We start from the raw sequence: 27,742 nt of genomic DNA on the forward strand, positions 1-27,742 counted from the left end.
TCCAAAAACTTCAAATTCGAATATTTTCAAAACCAAAGCCACTAGCGACCTAAAACCAAAACAGGCACCTCCCTAAGGCATATATGAGTCTCCATGAGCAGCGACATCAAAAAATTCAAAGTCATTCCCTAGTAAAATCCTGAATTTTTTTTTATACAAGTACAACAAAACTTAAAATGATGCACAAAAATCACCAAATGCAGAGATATTTTCATGATCAATAGCAATATTTAACATATATAGGTTTTTGCCCACAATAGCGACTTTATTATTTTTTAACAAGTTTAACAAGTTTTCAACATCTAATAAATCACTCAATTTTCGCATCAGAAACGTAATACTTGAGGAAAGCATGCAGAATCAACTTATTTATACTCAACAAAAGCTAAATTGGCATTTTTCTGTATAGAATCCCAATTTATTTTGGCTGAATTCCGATGTTACTATTGCCACAGCACGGAGGCACGTCTTGCCGGCTATCTGGCCCTCGCCATTTTTAGATCGAAATGTTACATAAAATAAAACACGTAAAAGGCAATTATTTTTTTGTATGGAAGCAGAAATGTCTAAATTACTACTACTTCGCCCAAAAAATGGGCAGTTGGCCAAAAACTACCTGATCATTTGAATGTAAAGTTACGCTACTGTGTGGCCATCACAAAACAAAGAGCTTTTGTATGTTGAAAATTCTTGTAAATAAATGCGTTCATCCCAGAATTTCTATAGATATGAACATAGAACAGTCTAGATTTTTGGTTAAAGCAAAAAACCAGGCAGTTTTCATTTAACGTAAACATATCGAGCTAAAGTAACGCTAATTTTTTTCCATGCATTTTTTCCTACAGTGTTTCAAAGTGCATGCATGGGGCTATTTTTTATCATAATTACCTTGAATCCTCCACCAAATCACTCGAGACATTCCTTCCTGTTTGTATGCAGTAAAAATTGCACTTTTTCCCACCTAAATCTGGCATTTGAACACAGCGTGTTTGAGTTCCACAGTGAAAGCCAAACGCTCTGCCTGGGTCGGCCCCCAACGGGAAGGCGTGGTGCAATGTTTGTGGGAACTGTCTTGCCAACTGATGGTGAAGTCTATGCAAAGCCTTTGACACACATTAGACAATTGAGTTAGCAAATACAAGAACAGATTTTATCAGAAGATATATTATGCATCTTCACTTGAATATTTTTGTATCCACAAAGGCTTTAAGTACATTTAGATTAGGACTACTTTTGTACTTTCCAAATTACATACAGAAACAACACATTTTCTAAAAACAAGGCTACACTGGTACTTTGTGTAGGATGACTGATGGATAAAACACAATAAGTAATCACAAGCGCTTTGTACACATTTCAGGTAGTGATAGCATTGCTTTAATGGGCTAGCCAGGCATACAGGGTGTAAAAAGGCCAACATTCAAATCACAAGATACAGAACAGTAAAAAAAAAAAAAAAATATGGACACGCCATACAACAAGTTGACAACATGGAGAATCCAGATGCTTCTGTACTTTCACTTATTCAAGCTATACCATGATATTTGTTATTCGACGTGCTCCTGAGACTCTCCTTGTGTATTAGTGGCTGTGAGGCTGAATTGGGAGGTCCATGCTGAAGATATGTTAGGTGAGTCTCAGCCTTTGGCATTGAGAAGCCCAAATACACAAATATGGACCAAGTAGCAGTCCCCTTAAAACATTCAAGGCTCGTGTTCATCATGCTAACAAACCAGTCAATCGACCTTTTTTTTTGTTCCAATACAGTTCTTACATTAGCCAGACTAAAATGTTGTCAAGCAAAATACTCCCAAAGCAATTGAACAATCAGAAATTGTACAAGTCAGTTTTGAAAATAGTATTTTAAGATATTTTCCAGCACTCCATTGCTTACCAACAAAAATATATCGATAGTTCAACTCCCATCTGATTTGTTCAGCTTACCGCAAAATTCTGCTGTGGTGTCGTACCAACATTCAGTGATTTTGAACCTGTATTTTTTTCTACAAAGTCATAAATATAGGTGGTTAAAATACAGTAAAAATACAAAATAAAAGATATAGTATGTTGTATAATTTAGATGCAAAATGTAGTAACGGATTAAAAAAATAAACACGCCCCTGAGGTCAAATGATAGACGAACCAGAATTTTGTCCACTCATGACTTTCCTATTATTCGGAAGTGGCAGCACTAAAGGTTAAAAAAAAAAGTGTACTGTATACTATGCAAGTGCACGACCTCGGCTTTTATTACTACAGTATATCTGCTGCATTGTGACGTTAAAGAAAAAGAACAACCTGAAGGCACAATTATCTGAGGCAGAATATGTCTCAGGAGTTAGGAGTAATAACGGACAGGGTTATGGAATAAGATTAAGCAGTCAAATCACATAATAGTAAAACTGTCACACTTGGCATCACTTTTAATACAACTGATATTTTTATAGCCTGGCGTGCGACATAGTTTTTCTATCCAGCTTTAAAACCATTATATTAAAACAGGGCAATTTTGCCCCTCTTTAAGAGGTTATTATGCACAACAATGTATAAATTTAGCTGTATGTTACAAGAATATACATGGTTTCAGTCTAAAGTATCTTAGTAGGGAGTACATCCAAGCATTTGGTTGATGACTTTGGCTTTGGAACGTTAGTCTACATTTCGCACATTATGTATGAAACACATGTAAAAACTGCACCATAGGAGGAAAAAAATGTCACGGGACTTAAAAGATCAAATAAAATCCTGAAATGGCTCACACGCTGATCCGTCAAATTCCGTCTCATTCAAAAGCATCCCCTCTTGAAAAGGCAATGGCAGAAAAGTTTGAGTGGGGATATAAAAGTTTCGGTTGGTTCAAGTTTGCCATTCCTCATGTGCAAGTCAGTAGAAAATGCTACATTGTTCTTTTCATGGGGACAAGTGCAGGGCAGGCTGAGTGCCTGTGCCATTTGCTCTGAAATTGGCAAGACTCTCCAAAAGTTTTCTTGGCAAGCTCTTCAGGTCTCCCCATTCGTATGTTTACACGAGAGACTCATGTATTGGAGCATCATTACATGAAGTGCAAGATGTCCACTTTTCCCATGGCAGAACTTCCCCCTGCTGACATTGGCTTACGTCGACTTCTTGCCCCTGTGTGCCTTTCACTCGCTGTCGGTCTCTATATCAGAGTCAGACCACTGCACTGGGCTCAACTTCCCGCGGCGCATGGCATATTCGATGACCGCGGTGTAGCAGAAGTAGTACTGGTCCCACGTCTGGATGCTGAAAGCCCTCTGTGTACGCATTCGCCGTACTGTCTGATGGATGTCTACTGTGCCGATATCCTCCAGCCTCGACAGGCAGATGTCCAGTGTGCAGAAGGTGCCTAAAGTCAGGAAGGAAGCAGAGATAAACAGGAAATCAATATTGTTAATGTAAAAGGGAGCTGGAAGCCAGCTGGCGAGACACTGCGGGGGAAACAAGTTATGCCATTAGCTAATCAATACTGCAACACAAAACTAAAGAAGGATTTAAATATGTTTAAACATTATTTTTGATTAAAATAAAATTCTTAAAAAACTATTTGCTGCCAATTTTTCCAACGTATTCCGTTTGCATTACCTGTCCGGCCGATACCAGCACTGCAATGGACGACCACAGGAGGGCCCCCTGGAGGCCCTTTCCAACTGGAGCCCAGACTTTGAACTGCAACTTTCTGCCTCTGAAGTACATGCTCGCGAAAGTCCAACATGGCTGATGCACTCTTTGGCACCCCGAAGTCTGGCCAGCTGACGTAGAGGTAGTGGCACACATCTCGTCTCTCCCCAGACTTGATAAAAAGAGAGCAATTACACTTAAGGTTTAAACCATCGATTGCACACCGAAGTTCTGTTATGCAAAATGTATTAATTTACCAATGTATTTATTATTGTGGTAGGATAGGGTCAAACTAATAAATTCATGTGAAAAAATTAGGACACCCCATTAACTATTCAGTTCTTTACAAAGAAATGTTCACACATCAATGTCTGATCTTGATTTTCTTTATCTTTAGAAAAGAAAGTGATTTAATTGCAGGTAAACAACAAAAAATAACATTGTTTTACTCATTAAACCAAATATATAAACAAAAATGCATATTCTAACTGAGGAAAAAGTTGGGACAACCTTACCACCTAATAGCTAATGTTACAACCTCTGGCTGAAATAACTTTAGTGAGATGGTTTTTGGAACCATGTACCAGTCTTTGACATTGTCCTGAAGAAAAATTTTCCCCACTCCTCAGCGCAGAATACTTTCAGCAGTGGGATGTTCAGGGATTCTTGCATCTATGGCCCATTTCAAGCAACTCCACAGCCTCTCAATGGGATTAAAGGGCATACGACAGGAGAAAAAAAGTCTTAGATAGCATTATTATGTGAATTAGAATCATAATTTAAGACGATTGGACTATATGCAACAATTTAACAAAGCGCAGATGACGAGAAATTTGTCTTTTAATCTGCCGGTTAGCCACGCCTACCATTATAGGGCTCTAGCGTCCCCAAAAGGTGGATGACATCAGCGGGAGACTGGGCTCATCGGTTTTACTATTCAGCCCATTGAGGGGGAATTATTCAGAACGAGGAAAACGCGACGAAGAGAGCCGCAAAATGTCATTGTTTCAGTCTCTCCACTCCAATATTTTTACAGGATATTCTTTTTATCCAAGTATTTTTCCCCAATAGCTATATAAATAGCTTGAGAAGGACCAGTCAGCCCGTCTAGGGGAAACTATTCAGAACGAGGAAAACGAGACGAAGAGAGCTGCAAAATATCATTGTTTTTGTCTCTTTACTTCAATATTTTTACAGGATATTCTTTTTATCCAAGTATTTTCCCCAGTTGCTAGATAAATGGCATGGTCATGACAAATAAGTCTTGTGCTAAATGGAATATGAAATAATAAAAATGCACTTATTCAGGACGACATGGCAAAATTACTCCATAATGGTCAAAACTGTCGACTTCACCTTTACTGTCGCACCTCCCGAACGATATTTTATGCCACCTAAATCGGATATATGTCATTTCGCTTCCCCGGCTTCGGAGAATGTAAACAAACCAAGAGCCGTGACAGCTAGCCGACATGCTAACCCGAACCCAGTGATGTTTCAAAGTCTTCGAGGCGGAAAATCACACATAACTAGCCCGGATTATTTGACACAACGACTGGGTTGTCGATTGTCTTCACGGATCGGCAAACCACCCGGCGGAGAGCAATGTACAGCTCGTTCCCCGGAGGAGGGCGGCTGCAGTTGTTGTGCAGCTAACGTGCTGCTAATGTGCATGAGGAGAGCTTTTTACATGCCTATCAGTGATCAAACGTAAGTAGTCCTTTATTTAAAGAAAGTTTGTAGTGTTTACTTTGTAATCGCTGTATTCGTATTTGACATAATACAAAACAAGACGTTTACTCACTTCCTCATAAATCCAATGGTCCCACAGTAGTAGGGACTAGGCCAATATCCACGGTGAATGGGAACATTTTGAAAATCCAAAAAGGCGCACACGCCTGTCCCTCATACAGTAAGATTTTTCTGCAGCCGTTTGGCTGGCGTGATGCGAAAAATAAACGTATTAATCCGCAAAATCGCTGAATCCTTAGTCCACATACACAACAGTATGGCTGTATAGTGAAGAGGATGCCTTCATCCGTACAAGTCACAGCGCCCTCCTCCTCAATGCAAGACCGAAGCCGGAAGTCACTCATTTTCATGGCGCGGGATTAAAAAAACTAAATCCAGCACCTCCGTGACCCCCGTGAGGAAAAGCGGCATGGAAAATGAATGAATGAATGAATGAATACATATAGCGATTGCTTCCACACACATCCAAGCGGTCCATATCATTCAGGAGCATAAAATACCGCGTGTATTATGAAATAAACATGCTTTTTCGTGTCACATGCACTTTAAGATCTGGGCATTGACTGGGCCATTCCAGGACTCTCCATTTCTTCCTTTTCACCCAATCCTTGGTGGATTTACTAGTACTTTTTGGGTCGTTGTAATGTTGCAGGGTCCAGTTTCGCTTCAGCTTTAATTTTTTTTACAGATGATCTCACATGTTCCTCAAGCACCCTGTGATACATGATAGAATTCATGGTAGATTCTATGATGGTGAGCTGGCCAGGTCCTGCTGTAGCAAAGCATCCCCAAACCATGACACTTCCACGTCCATGCTTATCAGTTGGTATGAGGTTCTTTTCCTGGAATGCTGTATTGGGTTTACGCCAAACATGTCCTCTGTTCTGGTGTCCAAATAATTCAATTTTAGATTGATCTGTCCAAAGAACATTCTTCCAGAAGTCGAGGTCTTTGTCTACATTCACTCTGGCAAACTTCAGTCCGGCCTTCATGTTCTTCTTGGAGAGCAAAGGTTTTCTCCTTGCACACCTCCTATGCAGGTTTAACTTGTGAAGTCTCTTTCTGATTGTAGAGGCATGCACTTTTACATCTTCAGTAGCAAGTGCCTGCTGTAGGTCCCGTGATGACATTTTAGGGTTTTTGGAGACTTCTATTAGCATCTTGCGATCTGCTCTCGAGGTGAACTCGCTTGGACGGCCAGACCTGGGCATGTTGGCAGTTGTTTTGAATGCCCTCCACTTGTAGACTATTTTCCGGGCAGTGGAATGGCAGATTTTGTATTCCTTTGAGCTCTTTTGAAACCCCTTACCAGACTCATAAGTGTCTACAATCTTCTTTCTGAAGGCCTCAGACAGCTCATTTGATCTCACCATGTTGTTTTCTCTCACTTCAACAGTCAAGGGCACACCAAATTAAATGTGAGGTTTAAATAAGGCAAGCTTCCTACAAAACACTGGGTAATGATGTTCTAATCATGTGCAGCTGATGTGATACACTTGTGATTTTAGCCATTTTAAGTTGGATTGAATGTGGGGGTGTCCTAATTTATTCCTCAACAGAAACTGCATTTATTTAAAATTACATTTTACAGAAAGTTATTAAAAAAAAAAAAAAAAAAGTTTTGTTTAGTTCTATTACTTGAATATCTCAAAATTGATAAAATTGATAATAAATATCCAAATATGTTAGAAAAACACAGGCTTACTTAGGGTGTCCTAATTTTTCAGATGACTGTAACAGTTGGGAATACAAATGGTAGACAGTATATATAAAATGGTATACCTCTTACACATTATCACAGTCCAGTGAGTCCACCTATTACAAAATCTGCCAAATGTATCTACCTGTCTGTCACTACAAACCCAATTGTACTATAGCTATCTGCTGTTGGTTGAGTTTTTACTGCAACCTTAATAAGAAAAAAACTACATTGTGTAAAGCTCTTTTCAAGTCTATCAAGTGATTAGTCTGCTGAGACTGAGATACAGAACATTTTCCGAAAATATGATAAAAATGTGACAATATGTTACATCTGGTTAGCAAACAGTAACAAACGTGTAAAAACTCAAAACACAGTTGCTTCTAGAGCTAGGTAAAAATATCATCTGGCGATATATGACGATCCTTCATGCCAAAATACCAAGTGTCGATACTTTAGATACTTCTAATGTGCTGAGCCAACACAGTACCAGCCACGAACCAACAAACTAGAGATGTCCCGATTCGATCACTCTCCGTCCTACTGCTTTTCTTGGTTAACGATGAGTGACAGCCATTCAAGTTTTGAAGATGCCAGAAAATCCTGGGAGCGCTTTACTTGAATGACGCCCCCATGGTAGTGTGAGTGGCAACACATTGTATGTTATTAATTTTTCTCAGCAGCGTGAGCGGATTTGAGTTGACTGACTAAAGGAAGCATTTAACTCATTCACTCCCAGCCATTTTCACCGGAGCAAGGCGCTTCACTCCCGGCCGTTTTACTGGATTTTGACTGATTTTGCAAGGCCCACAGAAAATTCTGTTCTATTGCTATATAAACATGGAAGCCACCAAAAGAAAGATTATACTCTCTTCTTTCAGCAGAAAAAAAAGTTAATTCATATCTTTTTCCATTCTTTAGAAATCAGTATTAGAAAATAGCGTAGTTTGAGCAATTTTCCAATTTCTGATTAAAAAAAAAAAAAAAACAGAGAAATTTACCTTTTTGTGAAAGCATACATTTCAAACATAACTTTGACTTATACACAGCTATTTTTTGCTTTAGTTACATCACAAACATCTGAATAATGTTTTCCTTTTACAAAATAAGATAAACAACAAGACTAATAGAGCTTTTGATAGCAAAGTAACAAATGTATTATTATTATTATTTATTTACACATAACTAACTGAAAGATGACGCTGTTCTGGCCGCGACATCGCCGTCTGTCTCATAAAGATGAATTCTTTTGAGTCTTTGCAGGCTCTGCTCGCGAGCAGCACGGACTCAAAGGCATCGTCCGCTGCACTAGTGGTCCCGGTCGTTCTGCTCGGTCGTCCAGCGCCTGGCATCCCGGGTTAAGGGTGTCAACAATAATCGATGCGGCGATGCATCCCGATGCGGGGCATGGACGATTCGATTCGATGCGGGCAACAAGCCGAATCGATTCAGCACATTTTAAAATATATAAGTACTTTCAAAAATTTTCCCTGCGCAATTCCAGTGATGCAATGGATTTGGTTTCCCCATTTGTATTATTATTCTCATGTTTAATTTTTTACACACCGCATAACTCTGGTCAAGTTTCCCACCAACCTCGTAGAAGCCAAAATGTCTCCAGATGTCTGCTTTTAATGTGTTAGGTGCATCAATAATCTTTCTCGCTCCCACTTTCTCTGCTTCAGCCATTGTTATGTTATGTCCTATCTCTCTGCTCTCTCGATTAGAGCTTAGTTCGGGCCTAAAAAATCCAGCCCGACCCGGCCCCGTGTATTAAAGGGCGAGAGGCCGAAATTTTACGTTTTATTTGTAGGCTCGAGCCCCCCCCCCCCGAAAATGTACGTTTCATTTGTAGGCCCGAGCCCGTTTTATTTGTGAGGACTCAGCAGGAGGAGCAAATGTGGGGATGCAATGCGTGGTTGCGTTTTGTGTGATCACAACTGGGACGATGCCTATGTGCATAATGATAAATTAAAACCTGTAACAAATTCTCCCAGATAAACAAGACTGTAAGATGCATATTCAATAAACATTTATATCGTTTATATTTGTGTGTCTGTTCTATCAGGTGGATAGTTCATGCGTCATTCCTCGGCAAAATGCAATAGACATTTATTTCAATTTCTTCGAGTTGGCAGAAGAAAACGCAAGTTTTCTTGATGTTTAAATAGTCAACATATTTTTATTATAATTATAAATGCATTTACACAACGAAATAACGCTGGAACGGTTTGTTAAATATATTTCTGTGTGGGATATTGTGCTCACTATACGCGCCTCTCTGACAAGGAGAGGAACAGCAGCATATTCAAAAATAAACTAAAATACTTTTAAATAACATTCTTTATTTTAATGACTCGCATCAGAACACACAAAAGAACAACCTGCCTTAAGGAGCACTGAAACAAAATAAAGACGTTTTAAGGAACACCACGAACTCCACGATGTCCTGCTTAGCACGAAGAGGTGCAGCCTTTGAAATAAATGATAATAACGATGTTTGACTAATATCTTTTAGGCCAGTACAGTTTTTAAAATGCCTGCTCAGCGTCAATGTGCCAGTCTTTCTGCTCTCGTACGAGAGCAAAGCGCCACATTTGTTGCATTCGGCAAGGCCGACAGTTTTCTGTAACATCTTCCACTTTCAATTTAAATCCTTTCCACACACCACTCGTGGATTTTTGCCTTTTCAATCCCACCGTCTTTAGTTTGCTTTTCACCTCTTGCGGCTCTATATTGAAATTCAAAAAGGAAATACCAGGATGCAGCGTTGCAGACTCGCGGAGAGCGCCAAGAGCGGGTGAGGAAGATTAAAAGGAGGGCGGGGCCACGGCGTTCATGTGCGCAAACAACGCACTGGCTCATGTTTGTGATTACAAAAGCGCCTTCTCTCTGTTTTATCCAATTTATTTATTTTATAACAAGTATTCCTTAGTTTAACATCAATACATTCTTTTAGTATACAAATATATATTTATTTTAAAAAAAAACGTTAGCGGGAGTGAAGTCCGGCCCGATCCGACCTGACCTGAACGTAAATTGACATTTTGGGCCCGACCGGGCCCGAAATTCGGTCGGGTCGGGTTCAGGTTCGGGCTCAAGAGCTAGGCTCAACTGTAGAGGGAGCTACTTTAAATTCAAATATCAATTAATTCCCTGGATTGTTATTGTGATAAAGATGCTGCGGCACTACAATATTTTCTTTGTCGTTTTCTTTAATATTTACTTGAATATTTTTATTGATGGGTCGTTGTGACTAAAATACAGTGACTGTTATTACTGATTTTGCACAGGAGTTCAGATGTTGCACTGTGTGAAAGGCTGCTATTGTGTGTAAAAAAAAGAGAAAGCATTAATTAAATGCTGTGATCTGTTTTTTATATATATATATCTGAAAGTATACTATTTTAATCTGACTTCAATCAGGAGTGACACAAAAGCCAATAAAAATTTGTTTAATGTCTGACCGCTTGTGTTGCCTCATGATTCACGAAAAATATGCTTTGCTTTAGAATTTTAATGCATTCCAGGCTTTAAAGCATTGCGATGCATTGCCGAATCGAACCGAATCGAATCGTGACCCTCTTAATCGAATCGAATCGGATCGAATTGTGGCCCTCCGAATCGTAATTGAATCGAATCGTGAGGGCAGTGCCGATGCACACCTCTATCCCGGGTGTCCTACCGGTTGTTCTGCTCGGTCGTCATTCGGTCGTCTTCCGCCGGCGCCCGGCCGTGCAGCTTGGCCGTTCGTTGCCATTGAATCGGGTTGCTGGACTTAATTAATTCGTTACTGCCGTCCAGTGGCCAGTTTTATTGCTTTAAAATGGATTTTCAGCTTTGTGCTTTGGAGCTAAATTGAATCACGACCCGGAGATGTCTTTTTTGGGAAAAAAAAAAAAAAAAGTAAAAGAAACAAAAATACATCTTTGGGGTTCTGAAACAATTAAAAATAGAACGTATTTATACGTTTTTGGGAGCAAATGAGTTAATAAAGACAAGTATTTTTCTATGTTATTCTTGTTTAAAAATAATTCAGTGGGACAGTATCCCGTAACATGTTTAAAACATTTTTTTAAAAACTATTTTTTCCCGGTATCGGATCATAAAATGTGAGGTGTTTTAAATAGTTTTTGTTTTATTTTGCACAGGAACAGTTAATGCATTTTTCTATGTATTAAAAAAAAAAAAAAAAAAAAAGAATAAATGTCAAATAGCATCTAGTTTAAACGGAGATACATGCCTCTGTGTTTTGATACATTTTAAAAGGTAATATGTAGCCATAGATAAAGTATCGCTAAACGTATCTGATCACCACACAGGTATCGTGATATGGATCAGATCGTGACAAAAGCAGATCGTCCCAGCCCTAGTTGCTACTGATCATAGCACAAGCTAAATTGTTGTTTGAAGCAGTGATCAACTCGTCTTTGAATTATAAAAAAAAAACTTGTTGGAAAATTTTGAAAAGTAGTATTGAATATACCAATTACATACATGGAAATTGTTATCACCGCTGACCTTTCAATAGAAAATTATGTAATAACTCACTTGGGTATTATAGAGCTCCAGATGTGAGAGTTTGAAGTCCTGGAAGACTTGGATGTGGGTGTTTCTAACCAGGAAACATCCATGTTGCTCTGTTTTGCCTTCTTCCAGTGGCCAGTACTGACCGCACTTTACACGCCCTCGCTCCACCACTCTGACAAAGACAACACAAACACTAGTGAGCACTATTGGTGAATGAATGTCCGTACTCCGTCAACACACTTATAAAAAAATTTACCGTGTTGTCATAACAATAATAAGTACCATCTGCTCCCACACCATGCGCCAAAAGTCCCCGAATGTTTTTGGCAGAGGACCTGCCGACCAAAAATAGTATCAGATGTGTATATAATGGTTAAGGAGGAGCACCCGTATACTGCATGGAAAATCTCAATAAAAATTATAACAAGTAGGACTGTGCTTGCTACTTACCCTGAGTAGCAATATAAGCCCTTCTTCTCTTGTAGCCATCCATGAAGCTTGCATTAATGTAATCGGAAGTCTGCAAGTCACAAAGAATAAGAGGCAGTAGTGTATGATGTTTAGCTTGCAGTGATAATTACCCATTCTTTGCAAGGCCTCTCGTAAGTACACGAGAACGCCAAAGTTAGCTTTGATGGATTTATCATTACCTCGTCGTCGTCATCGTCACAGAGCTGGCAGAGTCGAACTCTGGATTGGTCCAGACATAGAACATCACTGTACCGGTTTTTGAGCTGATTGGAGAGTTTCCTTAAAAGAAACAAAGTACTGTCATTTCAATTATCACAATTATGAGCTGGGCTACAAACATGGGATAATGAGGACCAAGTACTGTTAAGGTGTGTCAGATAGTGACAAGATACAATGGAAGGATTACATTTGTCGTTTAGTTTTCAGGACATAAAGCCATATTTAATAAATGCAGTCATACAATCTCTATTAAACGCCCAGAACACATCACTTTTACTATTATAGTATACACTCACCGGCCACTTTATTAGGTACACCTGTCCAACTGCTCGTTAACACTTAATTTCTAATCAGCCAATCACATGGCGGCAACTCAGTGCATTTAGGCATGTAGACATGGTTTAAGACAATCTCCTGCAGTTCAAACCGAGCATCGGTATGGGGAAGAAAGGTGATTTGAGTGACTTTGAACGTGGCATGGTTGTTGGTGCCAGAAGGGCTGGTCTGAGTATTTCAGAAACTGCTGATCTACTGGGATTTTCACGCACAACCATCTCTAGGGTTTACAGAGAATGATCCGAAAAAGAAAAAATATCCAGTGAGCGGCAGCTCTGTGGGCGGAAATGCCTTCTTGATGCCAGAGGTCAGAGGAGAATGGCCAGACTGGTTCGAGCTGATAGAAAGGCAACAGTGACTCAAATAACCACCCGTTACAACCAAGGTAGGCAGAAGAGCATCTCTGAACGCACAGTACGTCGAACTTTGAGCCAGATGGGCTACAGCAGCAGAAGACCACGCCGGGTGCCACTCCTTTCAGCCAAGAACAGGAAACTGATGCTACAATTTGCACAAGCTCATCGAAATTGGACAATAGAAGATTGGAAAAATGTTGCCTGGTCTGATGAGTCTCGATTTCTGCTGCGACATTCGGATGGTAGGGTCAGAATTTGGCGTCAACAACATGAAAGCATGGATCCATCCTGCCTTGTATCAACGGTTCAGGCTGGTGGTGGTGGTGTAATGGTGTGGGGAATATTTTCTTGGCACTCTTTGGGCCCCTTGGTACCAATTGAGCATCGTTGGAACGCCACAGCCTACCTGAGTAATGTTGCTGACCATGTCCATCCCTTTATGACCACAATGTACCCAACTTCTGATGGCTACTTTCAGCAGGATAATGTGCCATGTCATAAAGCTGGAATCATCTCAGACTGGTTTCTTGAACATGACAATGAGTTCACTGTACTCAAATGGCCTCCATAGTCACCAGATCTCAATCCAATAGAGCATCTTTGGGATGTGGTGGAACGGGAGATTCGCATCATGGATGTGCAGCCGACAAATCTGCACCAACTGTGTGATGCCGTCATGTCAATATGGACCAAACTCTCTGAGGAATGCTTCCAGCACCTTGTTGAATCTATGCCACGAAGAATTGAGGCAGTTCTGAGGGCAAAAGGGGGTCCAACCCGTTACTAGCATGGTGTACCTAATAAAGTGGCCGGTGAGTGTATTTTGACAAGCATTTGAATTGACGCCTAGTGCCAAAGTCGCCTTAAAAATGTAATATAACGTGAAAGTTGTAGATAAAACTACCTTCATGCATTTTCTATACTGCTTGTACTGTTTTGGGTCACATGAGAGTTGGAACTTATCCCAAATGACTCAGAGTGTGGGAAGCAAGAGATTCCCTGCAGCAATTATAAGTCAATGAAACGGTTGTCCGAAATGACTAAGTCAAAGAACATGGTGTTCCTAGAAAGTGAGGTTAGTCAGCACGAGTAAGACTGAGCATGACAACTCTTTAATGTTGGGCACCTGGTAATAAAGGGTATGCCAAAAATTGATTATTAGATGCATCGCGATTTGACAAGTGATGATTTGATTACGTTTCATAAAAGTTCAAAAACGATGATTTTCCCTAATAACTTTATGACAGCTGCTCGTAGCGGAATGAAATTCAAGACACGTCTGCCGCCCGGACACCTTTAACGGAAGCATGCACGCACAACATTATGATTGATGCAGATCGTTACTGAGGGAAAGATTTACTCCTTTTCAAATGACTTTAAAATAAATTTGTGTATGAGACAGGCAGGGACCCGGCAATCGCGCTTCAGTGTGTTGTTTTTTAGAGCGAGAGGGGAAGCGAGAGAGTTCGTTGCTCCTTGCCTTTCAGTTGTCCAGCAGTAGGTTCAAGTCGTGTTAATTGGAAAATGTCCCGAGTGTGTTACTAAGTCCCGTGTGCGTCTATAAGAGGTGAGTATAAGAACCCTCTTGTACGGTTTAACCTTTATTGTTGTTGTTTTTGAGATGTTACTAGTTATCACCTAGCGCTATGCTAATTAGCGACTTCGCTAACATGTATTGCCATGTCAAGTTGTGCGTTCTTTGATTGTGTACAAAAGTTATTCCAGATGCAGAACGTTTAAAAGCAGGATTAAGTACAGGGGTAACACTACAAACATGTGAAATAGTACAGAAATCTGTAAAAACAAAGTATATTGGTTATGGTCTTATTTCTAAAGACACTTTGTTTGTTTCCAGGAAATGTGTAATTCATTCCACCAGTGTGAATTTTATTGCATTGTTGAGAGAAATAAGTACTGCCTTTGAAACAGCTTGTGAAAAAGAGCATTTCAAGGTCAGCTGTGTGTTGTATAGGCATGTTGAGAAAAAAGTACCGCCTTTAAAATGGTTAATGTTTTAAAAGTTCCTTGTAAAAAAATTAATTAAATAAAAAAGCAGTTTAAGGGCAGCTTTTTGTTGTACGGGCATGTTTCTGTCGTTCAAGTTGATTCATTAGGATATTTTAAATAAATAATGTACATAAATTTGTTTGCCTACTTTATTAATTAGTAAGGTATGATGCATCGATAATCGTGATAATCGTCAATACCGTGAACATTCATTCAATAATTGAATCGTAGTGTCCTGAATCGTAATCAAATCGCGCCTAAGATGGCACACCCCTACTGGTAATACTGATGATTTTCCTACTACTAGTTTGGAACATTCACTTCATTACTATAACATGAATGCAAATTTCAATTTGGGGGACGATAGATCTTAACATATGATGATAGCTTTTCATAAAATGACAATGCGTGGTCTAAGACTTTGGGGTAATAGTATGCAGTACATTCTCGTGTCAGATTGATCACTTTTCACTTTAATTGGGAGTGAAAAATATACAGCTTGAAACTGTGTTGTTGTTTTTTGTAAATTATGTAAATTACACCCTCGACCAACTTTACAGGTACTGGTAAGCTCTTTGATAGAACCTATCCTTCATTTTCGCTCTCAAAACTTACCTATTTGCTGTTTATATCTTCAGGACAAGGGCGTAGGTTTTGCATAAGGACGGTAGAGAGAAAACACTCCCAACTTTTCAGGATGCTCAAATTTTTCCCACATTTAAGGATGCTAAAATTGTCCCCACCAATTTTTAAGCAACCTTATTTGCGTTATATAATGACTTCAGGTCATTTAGATTGTCTTCCCATATGTTTTAATTTGTAATTGACCCCACCAATATTAAGTGAATTATTTTCATTTTGTTCATACTTATATGTACCTCTTTTCACTTGCTGAATGTGCCGGTCCATTTTTTTCCTCCGGGACGCACATTTGATTGGCTGATGACTTGACACCCCCCCACACACACATATTAGGTATTAGAGATATTAGAAGTTTTTTTTTCAGCCAGCAGTAGCCACTGTGAGAAATGTTAAAAGACGTACTATAAATGTTGTGGAAGTGGGGAACACACCACTAATTTTGCTAGTGAAAGTCCCATCTGCATCAGAGTTAGCATCACATTAAACTGTGTGAACTTGTTAACCTGCAAAACTCTAGTTAGAAGCTGCTTAGAAAGAAGTGTCCTCCTGTATGTGTTTTCTATCGTTAACGTTAAATTGTGCGAAATGTAGTGAACAGAGTTTTACCCCCTTCTCCCCAATTCTACTTACAGTGCCTTGCAAAAGTATTCGGCCCTCTTGAATCTTGCAACCTTTCGCCACATTTCAGGCTTCAAACATAAAGATATGAAATTTGATTTTTTTGTCAAGAATCAACAACAAGTGGGACACAATCGTGAAGTGGAACAACATTTATTGGATAATTTAAACTTTTTTAACAAATAAAAAACTGAAAAGTGGGGGGTGCAATATTATTCGGCCCCTTTACTTTCAGTGCAGCAAACTCACTCCAGAAGTTCAGTGAGGATCTCTGAATGATCCAATGTTGTCCTAAATGACCGATGATGATAAATAGAATCCACGTGTGTGTAATCAAGTCTCCGTATAAATGCACCTGCTCTGTGATAGTCTCAGGGTTCTGTTTAAAGTGCAGAGAGCATTATGAAAACCAAGGAACACACCAGGCAGGTCCGAGATACTGTTGTGGAGACGTTTAAAGCCGGATTTGGATACAAAAAGATTTCCCAAGCTTTAAACATCTCAAGGAGCACTGTGCAAGCCATCATATTGAAATGGAAGGAGCATCAGACCACTGCAAATCTACCAAGACCCGGCCGTCCTTCCAAACTTTCTTCTCAAACAAGGAGAAAACTGATCAGAGATGCAGCCAAGAGGCCCATGATCACTCTGGATGAACTGCAGAGATCTACAGCTGAGGTGGGAGAGTCTGTCCATAGGACAACAATCAGTCGTACACTGCACAAATCTGGCCTTTATGGAAAAGTGGCAAGAAGAAAGCCATTTCTCAAAGATATCCATAAAAAGTCTGTTTAAAGTTTGCCACAAGCCACCTGGGAGACACACCAAACATGTGGAAGAAGGTGCTCTGGTCAGATGAAACCAAAATTTAACTTTTTGGCCACAATGCAAAACAATATGTTTGGCGTAAAAGCAACACAGCTCATCACCCTGAACACACCATCCCCACTGTCAAACATGGTGGTGGCAGCATCATGGTTTGGGCCTGCTTTTCTTCAGCAGGGACAGGGAAGATGGTTAAAATTGACGGGAAGATGGATGCAGCCAAATACAGGAACATTCTGGAAGAAAACCTGTTGGTATCTGCACAACACCTGAGACTGGGACGGAGATTTATCTTCCAACAGGACAATGATCCAAAACAAAGCCAAATCTACAATGGAATGGTTCAAAAATAAACATATCCAGGTGTTAGAATGGCCAAGTCAAAGTCCAGACCTGAATCCAATCGAGAATCTGTGGAAAGAGCTGAAGACTGCTGTTCACAAACACTCTCCATCCAACCTCACTGAGCTCGAGCTGTTTTGCAAGGAAGAATGGGCAAGAATGTCAGTCTCTCGATGTGCAAAACTGATAGAAACATACCCAAGCGACTTGCAGCTGTAATTGCAGCAAAAGGTGACGCTACAAAGTATTAACGCAAGGGGGCCAAATAATATTGCACGCCCCATTTTTCAGTTTTTTATTTGTTAAAAAGTTTAAATTATCCAATAAATTTTGTTCCACTTCACGATTGTGTCCCACTTGTTGTTGATTCTTGACAAAAAATTAAAATTTTATATCTTTATGTTTGAAGCCTGAAATGTGGCGAAAGGTTGCAAGGTTCAAGGGGGCCGAATACTTTTGCAAGGCACTGTATTTATGTGGTCTTTAAGCAGCCCACAGGAGCTTTCATTTTTTGTTGAGTTTGGCTGTGCTTGTGGACAAAAGCAGTAGTGTTGTACCTGAAGGACAGCTCCATTTTTATTTGTTGTTATTACCTGACAAAGACGTTTCTTCAGTTATATTTAATTTCTTTATTTAATCAATGTTGAGTAGTCTTAAGACAAATGTTTATTTTTTTGCATTTCTGGATAGTTAAGAGATGATTCACAAACGTGTATTTATTGTGTATGTTAATATAATTTATGTTCAAATAATGCAATTTAAATTTGCTTATAAAATCTGGACATTTTTTTCCTGGAAGTTTTCACAATGTTTCTTTAGTAATTCTTGAATAGAGCGGTGTAGGCTGAACCAATACACACAAAAGTTAGTGTAAGTCAATGCAGATTTATTTTGTATTGATCACTAAGAATGTCTCATCCTCAGCAAAATGTGTACATGCAGGTTATGCCATATCGTCCCAACCAATGTTGACACCAAACCTACGCCCTTGATTCAGGACAACGTCGTGTCCAATAAAATAATTTTGAATTGGGGCTTGTAAAAACAGAAGAAGCGCATTGTTTAGTCAGGCCCTAGCTTCGTCTCATAGGAAAAAAAATATGTCAAAACTAAGCCTGATTTGAAAATATCTTACTTGGAGTAGTCAAAGGTCCCCGCTGGTGGCTCCTTCCGAATCTCCTCATACTCCTGATAGATCCCTTTCTTTTTCTTTCTCTTCACATGATCTACCAGCTCATGCATCGCCATTCCTCCCTGTTCCGGCATGTGAATAGATTCCTCCATGCGGCAGTCCTCGTCATCAGCACCCCATTGCAAGTGTGACCTCTGGGAGGCGGGCTGGTGAGGTGGCCGAGGCAAAGATTTCTGGGGCAATGGTGGCACGCCCTCCTCTTCCTCACCCTCTTCATCCGTTCCTTTAATATGCTCACTCAGAGATCCATGATCCCAATCTGCTGTCCTGCAATCCACTGCGTCCTCATTGCCTTTGTGAGAGAGTGGCGTGTCAGGAGGTGTGTCCGACTGGGGGGGAGCATGTCGTCCACGACCATACGTGTTAGAATTGGTGCTCAGGCCACTAACAGCCATGTTGTTTCCAGTCCCAGCTGATCCATTCCAGTGTTGGTGGTTCCCCTGCAGTCTATTGGAAGCAGAATTACCCAAAGTCCTGCCCTCCTCCACAACGCAGTGGTTGTGCGGGTTCGCATTGCTATCATCATTGGAGTTAGAGTTAGGCATGGGAAGGTCACACCCCAGCGGAGTAGCCAAACGGTCCTGAGTCTGCGTCGTGACAGTGCTCGAGTCCCCGCACTCAAGGCCGTAAGAGCGCAATAGGCTTCCCATGCAATCATGTGTGTCATGTACTGTTGTGTCACCCTCTACAGTGTTGGCGTTGATGCAGGACTGGATCCAGGCTATGTGGCTGTACTGGGATGTCCCACCCAGGTGCTCAGGGAGGGAGGAGACTGGGATGTGGCTGGCCAGTTCATGAGCCTTCACTGTGCACACCTGATAGATGGGAAAGATAAATACAATTCAAGTGAATTAATCATTTGTGGAACCCCACTTTATTGGTGTTCAGTATGCACGGTTCACTCCTGTAGTACAATCAACTCTTTTTGTTTTTAAGAGATATTATGTTAAATAAATACTACACAATATTGCATCAAACATGAACACTGCAGTAAAAAAAAAAAAATCAATATGTATCAAAAAAACAGTCGCACGTGATTTTCAAACTTTTCCGCTCTGATTGGCTGTGGTCACAAAATTTTAGGTATAATTTTTTGGGTTTTGACTTAAGCCCTATAATGAATGTTTCATAATATCTACTATCCTATTCCTTCAAGCAAACATAAAAATATATATAACGTACAGTAAGTGAGCAGTCTTACTGATTTTTCATTCTCTTGTGCTTTGATTGACCAAACTTCAGGGGTTTAAAGATTTTGCTTTTAATTAAGTCCAACGATGTAGTGCCCTGTTCTTTTGAAGGCTTCAAGGAAGTGCATATAAGTACCAGAGGACCATTTAGCAGAAGTCCTAAATATGCTTCTGAAAGGATGGTGTCACAAATCTGTTGTCCTGGGAATGTAAGCTACTGTATCATTAAATTTTATGGTTGCATTTTCTTCATGTTCAAATTCTGCATGTTTACATTGTGTCCAAAAGTGTATTTTGTAAAAACATTTTACAAAAATGCTTCCTCACTGTATATTAGAAATGTTCAATCATTGCTTATCGGTCGAGAATATGTAACCTTCAATAATGGGGGCTCACTGTGTATCAAAAGAGCTATTCAATGGGTAAACTGCCCTGGTGAAAACACATACCCGTTCTCTCAGCTTCTCACGGACAAAGAGGCGAAGAACCGTAAAGGGTGCTCGAAACCATAGAGGTGAGGACACGATGAAGACACATTTTAAACGAGCAGGAAACGCCCCCTAGGGGAAATAGACAACAGGTAGACAATGGGTACAATTTCTGAAAGTAGAAACATTGTTTCCCAATGAAATTTCATTTATGATGATAACAACAGATTGAAAATCGAAAATCAAAGCAATTTTGGGTGATGCTAACAGCTGATGTTTCTAACTTTCTAACTTTATTTGAAATTGAAAATTGATTGGACAAATTACACATGGATTAAAAACACACACAGACCTTAGTTTTCAAGCCAATAAATTGAAAATTGGCTAATTTTCCTCAACCCATGTCTCCGATTACATTTTTGTGCCGCAACACACGAGTTGGGAATCACTGTCCTAGATATACTGCAAGACTGTATTCATTATATTTACCTTGAGCAAATTGAGGATCTTGACACACAGATCATAGTCAAAATTCCCATAACTCGAGTTGGTCATGTCATATATAAATAAAAGTCCGTCTCGCTGGGTTTGAACACTGAGAAGAAAATGTAAAATTCAACAAGAGAATCAAGATGGCATACCAACTGTAACTAAGAAGGGAAGATAAAGCGCACAGTGGTCGTAGTGTAGGCGGCGTCACCTGTCTATGGCTTTATCCAACTGATAAATGATGGCCTGCAGCACAGCTTTGTGAGTGGTCACATCCGGCCGATGGAGGCGAGCTGTGAAAAGCGCGAGCGCAGCACCATTTGCATCACGTCCAGGCTGGAGGGAATATGACATGCAAATTTATGTACAAAGACAAAAATGCACACAAAGAATTACTATCATATTGAAGGCAAACAAATCTGGTTGCAGTTTAGATATTGAGTTACTCACCAGGACGGTGAATTTGCCACTGAGCAGCTCAGAACGGAGAGGCTCCTCTTCAGGGTTGATATTTATTATCCCCTCTTTGATTCTCGTGTTCTGACATATTAAGGAAGAGAAGCATAATGTCATTAGTTAATGGGCAATATTATTGATTTCTCTACTCCGGGCCCAGCTCTACCTTGTATGCTTGGAGGAGGTCAACAGCTCGGAAGACGTCAAACTTGCGGGCCATAAGAAATTTAACAGCTGTGGGTTGGGAGACGAGCCCGGCGCAGTGAGGCTGCTCCCTGTTGCGCACCTCACTCAGGAACTCCTCCACAGCCTGGAACACAACATAGAGAGAAATGGAAAACTCTTGCGTGCAAATACAATGATGAATCGGAATAAACAAAGATAGACAGTTAAAGCGAGAGGAAACACGTGTGATCTAAGTTTAAGGTGTACCAGGTCCTTCACTTGCTATGATACAACTCCAAGTGACAAAATTAAGTCAGATAAAAAAGCTGGTGGCCAGGATGACATGGGCGACTGCAACAGTCTGCTTGTTTATCAGTCAAACTGAAGCTCATCTATCCTCCAATTTGGAACCATCACAAAGTGGGCAATCACAAACAATATTGGATTTTTCTTTCACAAAATTTCTGGGAAGCAATGAACAACAAGTGGATATCATAGCATAAGAAACATTCGTTCACAGAGAAAGCTAACAGCACTCTGACTCAGCAACAAAAGCACCATCATGACCATTCCCGTCAATATTGTTTATCTTTGTAATCAACTTATTAGCATTCCCCGGCACTACACAGAAGGAATATATGTGTGTTAAAATGCCCTCTTCAGACATTTTGGGGACAGAAAATTGGTGATTCTATATTCTTAGTAAAAAAAAAAAAGTAGAAGCAAGCAGCCAAGCACCCTATTTCAGGTCAACACAATCCAGTCAATTCTTGAAAGGGGAAAAAAAACCTTGAATTTATTCATTAAAAGTCAGCGCTGCTTTTTCAGTGCCTTTTTACTGGCACAGGGCCGATCCCTGGCCTGTGTGCCAACACCCAGCCAGTGCCAGTCCCAAACCTAGATACATGAGTTGCTAGATAAAGGGCATCCACCTAAGAACTGTGCCAAACGAATCACAAAGGTGAAAGGCATCATCTTGTGCAAAGCATATTTAAAAGCAGTCTGGTACTTTTAAATATTGAACACGTCCGAACAATTAATGTTTCGATTTCTCGTGTGAATTTACATAGCCAGTAAAGAGTGACATAAATTGTGTGATGTGTATTCATACAGTATATGCATTCATTAAAATATTTCATGTGACCTTGATAACCTTTATTCTTCCTTTAAACTCTGCAAAAAGATGGTGCAGTTGTTCTACAAGCCTGTGGTGGTGAGCACCCTTGTGTATATATTGTAAGGCAGGATCTGTTGTAGGCAAACAGTTGGAAAACCTGACATCGAAAGGAAAAATGTATTTTGTATTACAATAAACAATATCCGACCCATTGAACTGTACAATAATGCTTATCTCACTGTTAAGCTTTGGGTCACGCTAAAATCAAGGAAAATTAAACACAAATTACTGTGAGCTACTTTATTGATTCTATTACCGTTGAAAACTTTTTAAAACTGATGTGTGTACTCTAAAAATTGAACACAATTCTACCAAACAAATGTGGTGTAATCTATCTGTAAATTGTAAATCAGACTACAATAATGCAAAATAATCTCTTTTATTAACTTTTCATCTCACAAAACATATGTAAACACGCACCTTTCTCTTCATAAGCACTGCACCTATCTCGACACTGTATAAAAACCATAAGAAAATCTAGCACAAGTAAAAGAACGCTGCTGACCGACCAAAACATCATCATCCATAGTACTGCTACTTCTCATTAAACAACATATGATCAACAATTAATTTTAAATTGATAAGAATTTCCAAATCCATCTGGAAATTTTGACAACTTCAACTGACTCAACACGCCATACAAACTAAAGTAGGAACTTTTTAGAAAATGCACTTTTTCCCCATTTTCCTCATTAGTGTATGGATCAAAATGCATACAAGTTGAGGCAATCGGTGCATGAAAAAAAGGAGTTTGAACTTTGAACTAGTCTTTTGTGGTCATTTTTTATTATTACTTTATTATACCAGTAATTCTGTCTCTAAAAATAATTTTTCAGGAGGTAATCATATTCACGGATAGGTATTTTTCATAGCATAAAGGTGGCACAGCAGCATTTTATATGACATACGCTTACCTGACTCCTGAAACAACAACACCTTCTGCATGCAAGACATGTCCTCAGAGTAGTTTGCAGATTTCATTTACAATCTTCACATCAGCAGATTGACAGAGTGAAACTAAAAAATGAAGTCAAAATATAAGTACGTATTCACTATTTCTATTCAGAACTCAATTATTCAGAATATACTGTAGCAAATACAAATTTCCTTAATTAATCCCTCCGTTTGCTTTACTGCTTACCCTCACTAGATTTGAGGGTTTGCTGGAGCCGAACTCAGCTGATTTTTTTGCTTCAAAGATCATCCAGTCCTCCATCTAGCTGACCTAAGACATAAGCAATGACTCATGTGAAGTATAACCTCCATATTCCACTATGTCCGTTTGCCCTGCGCTCAGCTCCGATGCGGACTGCCTGCATGCGGGGCGCGATCCCAATGCATGTGTCTTTCAAGCGGTCCGTACATCCTCGGAATCTTGACGCGCATGCGCAAAACGGAGGACACCAGTTGATCTGATCAACACAACGTTTATTATTATTGTGACTATTTTCAGAAAAAAGGGTTAAAAAAGGGCCAAAAAATGCACAAGGGGCAATAGTACAGTTTAGCTACAGTTTAATTCCGTTCAACACACAACAACCTAGGCTGTGATGCTACAATAGTTTTAGGAAGATTGTCATTTCAAAATACAGAATATTTTATTGTTTGGAGACACACAAGCACTGTAAATGACCCAATGCAAATGACCTATATACATTTTGTTTGTATAAATTTCAATAAAATATAGTAAAAATTTGATGCATAATATTTTTACAGACATTATTTAATTTGAAAGACCGGACATTTCTGCCATTCTATTTCCTGTTTGGTGCATGGTAAACGGCAGGACTTGATCTGGCCGCAGGTTGATGGACCTCGTATATATTTTAGTTTTGACGGACCGGAGGACGGACTCAAGCGTATCTGGATCGGAGCTGATCATGTGGACCACATCGTATTGATTAAAATACAAAGGTATGTGTTGCATCTTTCAAAGCGCAGCGCAAAGCACACGGAAATAGTGGAATATGGGGGTTAGTCTGAACAAACCACAAATGATGTTATAATCAAAATATTCTAATAGCATGCATTAAACTAGCTTGTGTATCTAATTAAATATAGCAGTTGATTTTAGCACTTCTTTGCCCGGAGTCACTCGCATGATTTGTTTGAAACCATTTTGATGCCGGACCCTGTTCGTAAAACAATACGCTAAGTTTTATGTGGGCTTGGCAGTACCCACTACCTGCCCAATTATTACTGCACTGACAACACATCGAGCCCGCATCTTTGTCAGATAAATGGGACACAGATGAAAATGCATAACAGCTCCCAAACTCCTAGGAGTGTAAAAAAGATTTACCTCGGACTCTTGCCTGTGAGTGAGCCACAGGCTTTGTCATATTTCCCATTTTTCCCAGCAAATGATTCTCAACCGCCTTTTGGGTGCCATATTTTTTGGATTTCATCACATAATATTTCCCCGAATCTTTGCTTATGCTCCAAAATATTTCTCAAAAACTCATGCCAATGAAGAGGTGGTGAACTGGAGCACGCCACTTGGCTCAAGTAACCTGGGTTAACAGCGGTGTAACAACATGATCAGAGGATGTGTAATTTTTTATCTGACCAATTGCTAGGCACGGGTGACTGTAGACTACTGCTGCAACACTTAATCGATCAACTTGAGTAATTCAATTAGAAAAAAGCGTCAAATCAAATTTTGCTGCTTCGAGTATTTGTGCAATTAGAGTGGTATTGTAATGGTTTGTTTTGAAAGTGTGTGCTAGGCCTGCAGCTATCGATTATTTTCATAGTCAATTAATCGATGAACTAGTTTAGTTCGAATAATCGAGTAATCGGATAAGGAATATAAAAAAATTAAAATACCTGACCTGAGCCTCAAACGGTTTAAAATTTTTTTTAAAATGAGGATATATGTACAACAAAAGAACAACTGGCTAACTTACATAGCAAAAGTCAGCTAGTTTAAATGCTATAAAATGCCAATTTTTTTTTAAAATAATGCTCTTAACAAATAGTTCAAACACATATTCCCACAAAAAACGGCTAAATATTCCTTTAAACTAAATTACGAATGCATTAAAAAAACATTAGCTCAAACAAAAACTTAGCTTATGTTGGTCTTAACAGGGCGCAGCTGGATTCAGTCATGTGAAATGAGACTAGAGGGCAGTGTATCCACCCAAATCAACAAAACTAAAGGAAAACACTTTCAAAACAAACCATTACAATGCCACTTTAATTAAACAAATACTCGAAGCAGCAAAATTCAATTCGAATATTTTTTTTCTAATCGAATACTCGAGTTAATCGATTGATCGTTGCAGCACTAGTGTGTGCATTTAGTTTTGTTGATTGGGGGGATACACTGCCCTCTAGTGGCAACAGTGAATATGACATAACTCATTTAAGACCAACATAAGGTAAGTTTTTGTTTGAGCTAATATGTTTATTTTTTTTAATGCATTTGGAATTTTGTTTATAGGTTTATTTAGCAGTTCATTTGTGGGAATATGTGTTTGAACGATTTGTTAAGAGTATTGTGAAAAAAAAAATTATGATATATATTTTATTAAATTTTACAGCATTTAAGTTAGCGGACTTTTGCTATCCAAGTTAGCCCACAAATTGTTCTTTTATTGTACTTAGATCCTCATTTATTTCTTTTACCATTTGAGGCTAAGCGCAGGTATTTTATTTTTAAATGAAAGTGCAGTTCTACAGTTTGAATAAACACTTGGGAATTTTTTTTTGTATTCACTTTAATGCTCTTTTGAAAGAGCAATCTTAGCAAGCTTTTGTTTTACATCTTCTAAAATTCATTCTGCAACGCATTAAATGTTCCTAATCCGATTACTCGATTATTCGAACTAACTAGTTGATAGATTAATCGACTACTAAAATAATTGATAGCTGAAGCCCTAGTGTAGACCCTAAACAACAAAAACGTGTGGTACCCTACGCAGTGTGTTATGTGCATATAAAGAAGCGACAGTTCTGCTCTGTAATGTATGATTTTTTTTTTTTTTTTTTTACATTTCTGTATTTAAAGAAATAATAATAATAAAATGCACCCTGTACATACAATATGTTATATGATATTTAGATACTATGTTAGATAAGTATATTTATAACTCGATCAGCCCGGTCTTGTGTCTGAACAGTGAATTTGCATTGCATTTGCAAAGCGTCTATAGACATACTGTATTTATCTCTTACAGCTTCAAGAAGAGCAAACCTGGCATGGCTAAAAAGGAAATTGAAGTCATCAACTTTACTGTCAGATAGACCTGCTCCACTTGCTATACTGTAATGACAGCCACATCGATGCTGAGAAACTGGAGAGCCACTTCTGAGAATTCTCGTAGGTAGATTATGACACTCATTGACAGTTACCGAAAACTCGTGTTAAAAGACGAAAATATCAACTTACGTTGCGTTTATCGGGATGACGATATACAAACTATTTCCAGTAAAATACCACTTTGGTTGACTTTCCTTGCTGGTTAACAGTAGATTTTGGTATTTAGATTTGCTGGGGGCTGAGTTGCATGTGGTAGCTGACTGCAAACCATAGCAGCACGGCAGCGTACGCCACATTGTTCGAAGAAATATTAAGAGAAAGACAGAGTTAACCGTGAAAAACAACTGCCACTTGTCAGACTGTTTTGGAAAAACCGTTTGGTATGCACACTGCAGTCCGGATTCGCAAACATTACTATGTTAGCACATGCTAGCCGCTGTCAGGCACACCGGAGTCAGTCGCCCCAAGGAGGCTGCCGTCGGCAGCCTAGCGTTCCCTAGAACAGGCTGGGTCAAAAAACGTTACAGAAAAGTGTCGGTTGTGCTGTCCCATGAACTGTAGTGTGTTACACGGTTCCTACTGGTTAGAAACAGGAGAAAAGTCCGTCATAAGACACTTACTTGGTGCTCCTGAGTTGTCAGGGCTTCCGCCATCTTGAAGCCTCGGCAACGTCTGGAGGGCGGGGGACACGCCCACCAGCTCACGCTCTACCCCTCGTGACAGAAAGGCCCCGCCCACACCCACATGCTCCTGCTCCAACACGTTCATACGCACTGGGGAGTCGGGGACCCGCGTCCCGGGGCCAGGCTAAATGATTTAGGATCCAAAGACTAAAACACTCATGTGGCCCGATACATCCTCATGTGACTGATCAGGTGTGGCAAATTTTTAAAGCATCGATGTTCAAACTACGGCAGGTGGGCCAACTGCGGCCTGTTGTCT

General features: G+C 39.6%; 1 protein-coding gene across 4 annotated transcripts; it reads right to left on the bottom strand.

Moving 5' to 3' along the window:
* Nucleotides 1–1,365: 1,365 nt before the first annotated feature.
* Nucleotides 1,366–27,474, bottom strand: ptpn9b (protein tyrosine phosphatase non-receptor type 9b). Of its 4 annotated transcripts, none has more exons than XM_057844344.1 (15): nt 27,421–27,474; nt 23,675–23,758; nt 23,448–23,550; nt 21,358–21,501; nt 21,186–21,275; nt 20,947–21,071; nt 20,736–20,841; nt 20,268–20,378; nt 18,572–19,443; nt 12,271–12,370; nt 12,071–12,140; nt 11,877–11,955; nt 11,642–11,792; nt 3,604–3,811; nt 1,366–3,367 (listed from the first exon to the last, which is right to left on the bottom strand). In XM_057844344.1, the coding sequence occupies exons 4-15, from the start codon at nt 21,409–21,411 to the stop codon at nt 3,144–3,146; spliced, it is 2,190 nt and encodes a 729-aa protein (XP_057700327.1). In that variant the 5' UTR covers nt 21,412–21,501; nt 23,448–23,550; nt 23,675–23,758; nt 27,421–27,474; the 3' UTR covers nt 1,366–3,143. The 4 variants fall into 4 exon arrangements, with proteins under 4 accessions (XP_057700327.1, XP_057700328.1, XP_057700329.1 ...); XM_057844345.1 differs by lacking the exon at nt 27,421–27,474 and adding an exon at nt 27,250–27,409; XM_057844346.1 differs by lacking the exon at nt 27,421–27,474 and adding an exon at nt 27,250–27,409 and having other exon boundaries at nt 23,448–23,758.
* Between the last annotated feature and the right edge of the window lie 268 nt (nt 27,475–27,742).

Source organism: Corythoichthys intestinalis, chromosome 8 (assembly GCF_030265065.1).
Source record: "Corythoichthys intestinalis isolate RoL2023-P3 chromosome 8, ASM3026506v1, whole genome shotgun sequence".
In the NCBI taxonomy this organism is placed as follows: Eukaryota; Metazoa; Chordata; class Actinopteri; order Syngnathiformes; family Syngnathidae; genus Corythoichthys; species Corythoichthys intestinalis.

What these genes read in the sequence shown, in the direction of transcription:
- ptpn9b (XM_057844343.1), bottom strand. Translation starts at nt 27,453, where the DNA reads ATGGCGGAAGCCCTGACAACTCAGGAGCACCAA. An exon ending in GGGACCTTTGACTACTCCAA is followed by an intron (nt 12,371 to 18,571) that starts GTAAGATATTTT and finishes GTTTCTTTTAAG; the next exon opens with GAAACTCTCCAATCAGCTCA. An exon ending in TGGAGCTCTATAATACCCAA is followed by an intron (nt 3,812 to 11,641) that starts GTGAGTTATTAC and finishes CTTTTTATCAAG; the next exon opens with TCTGGGGAGAGACGAGATGT.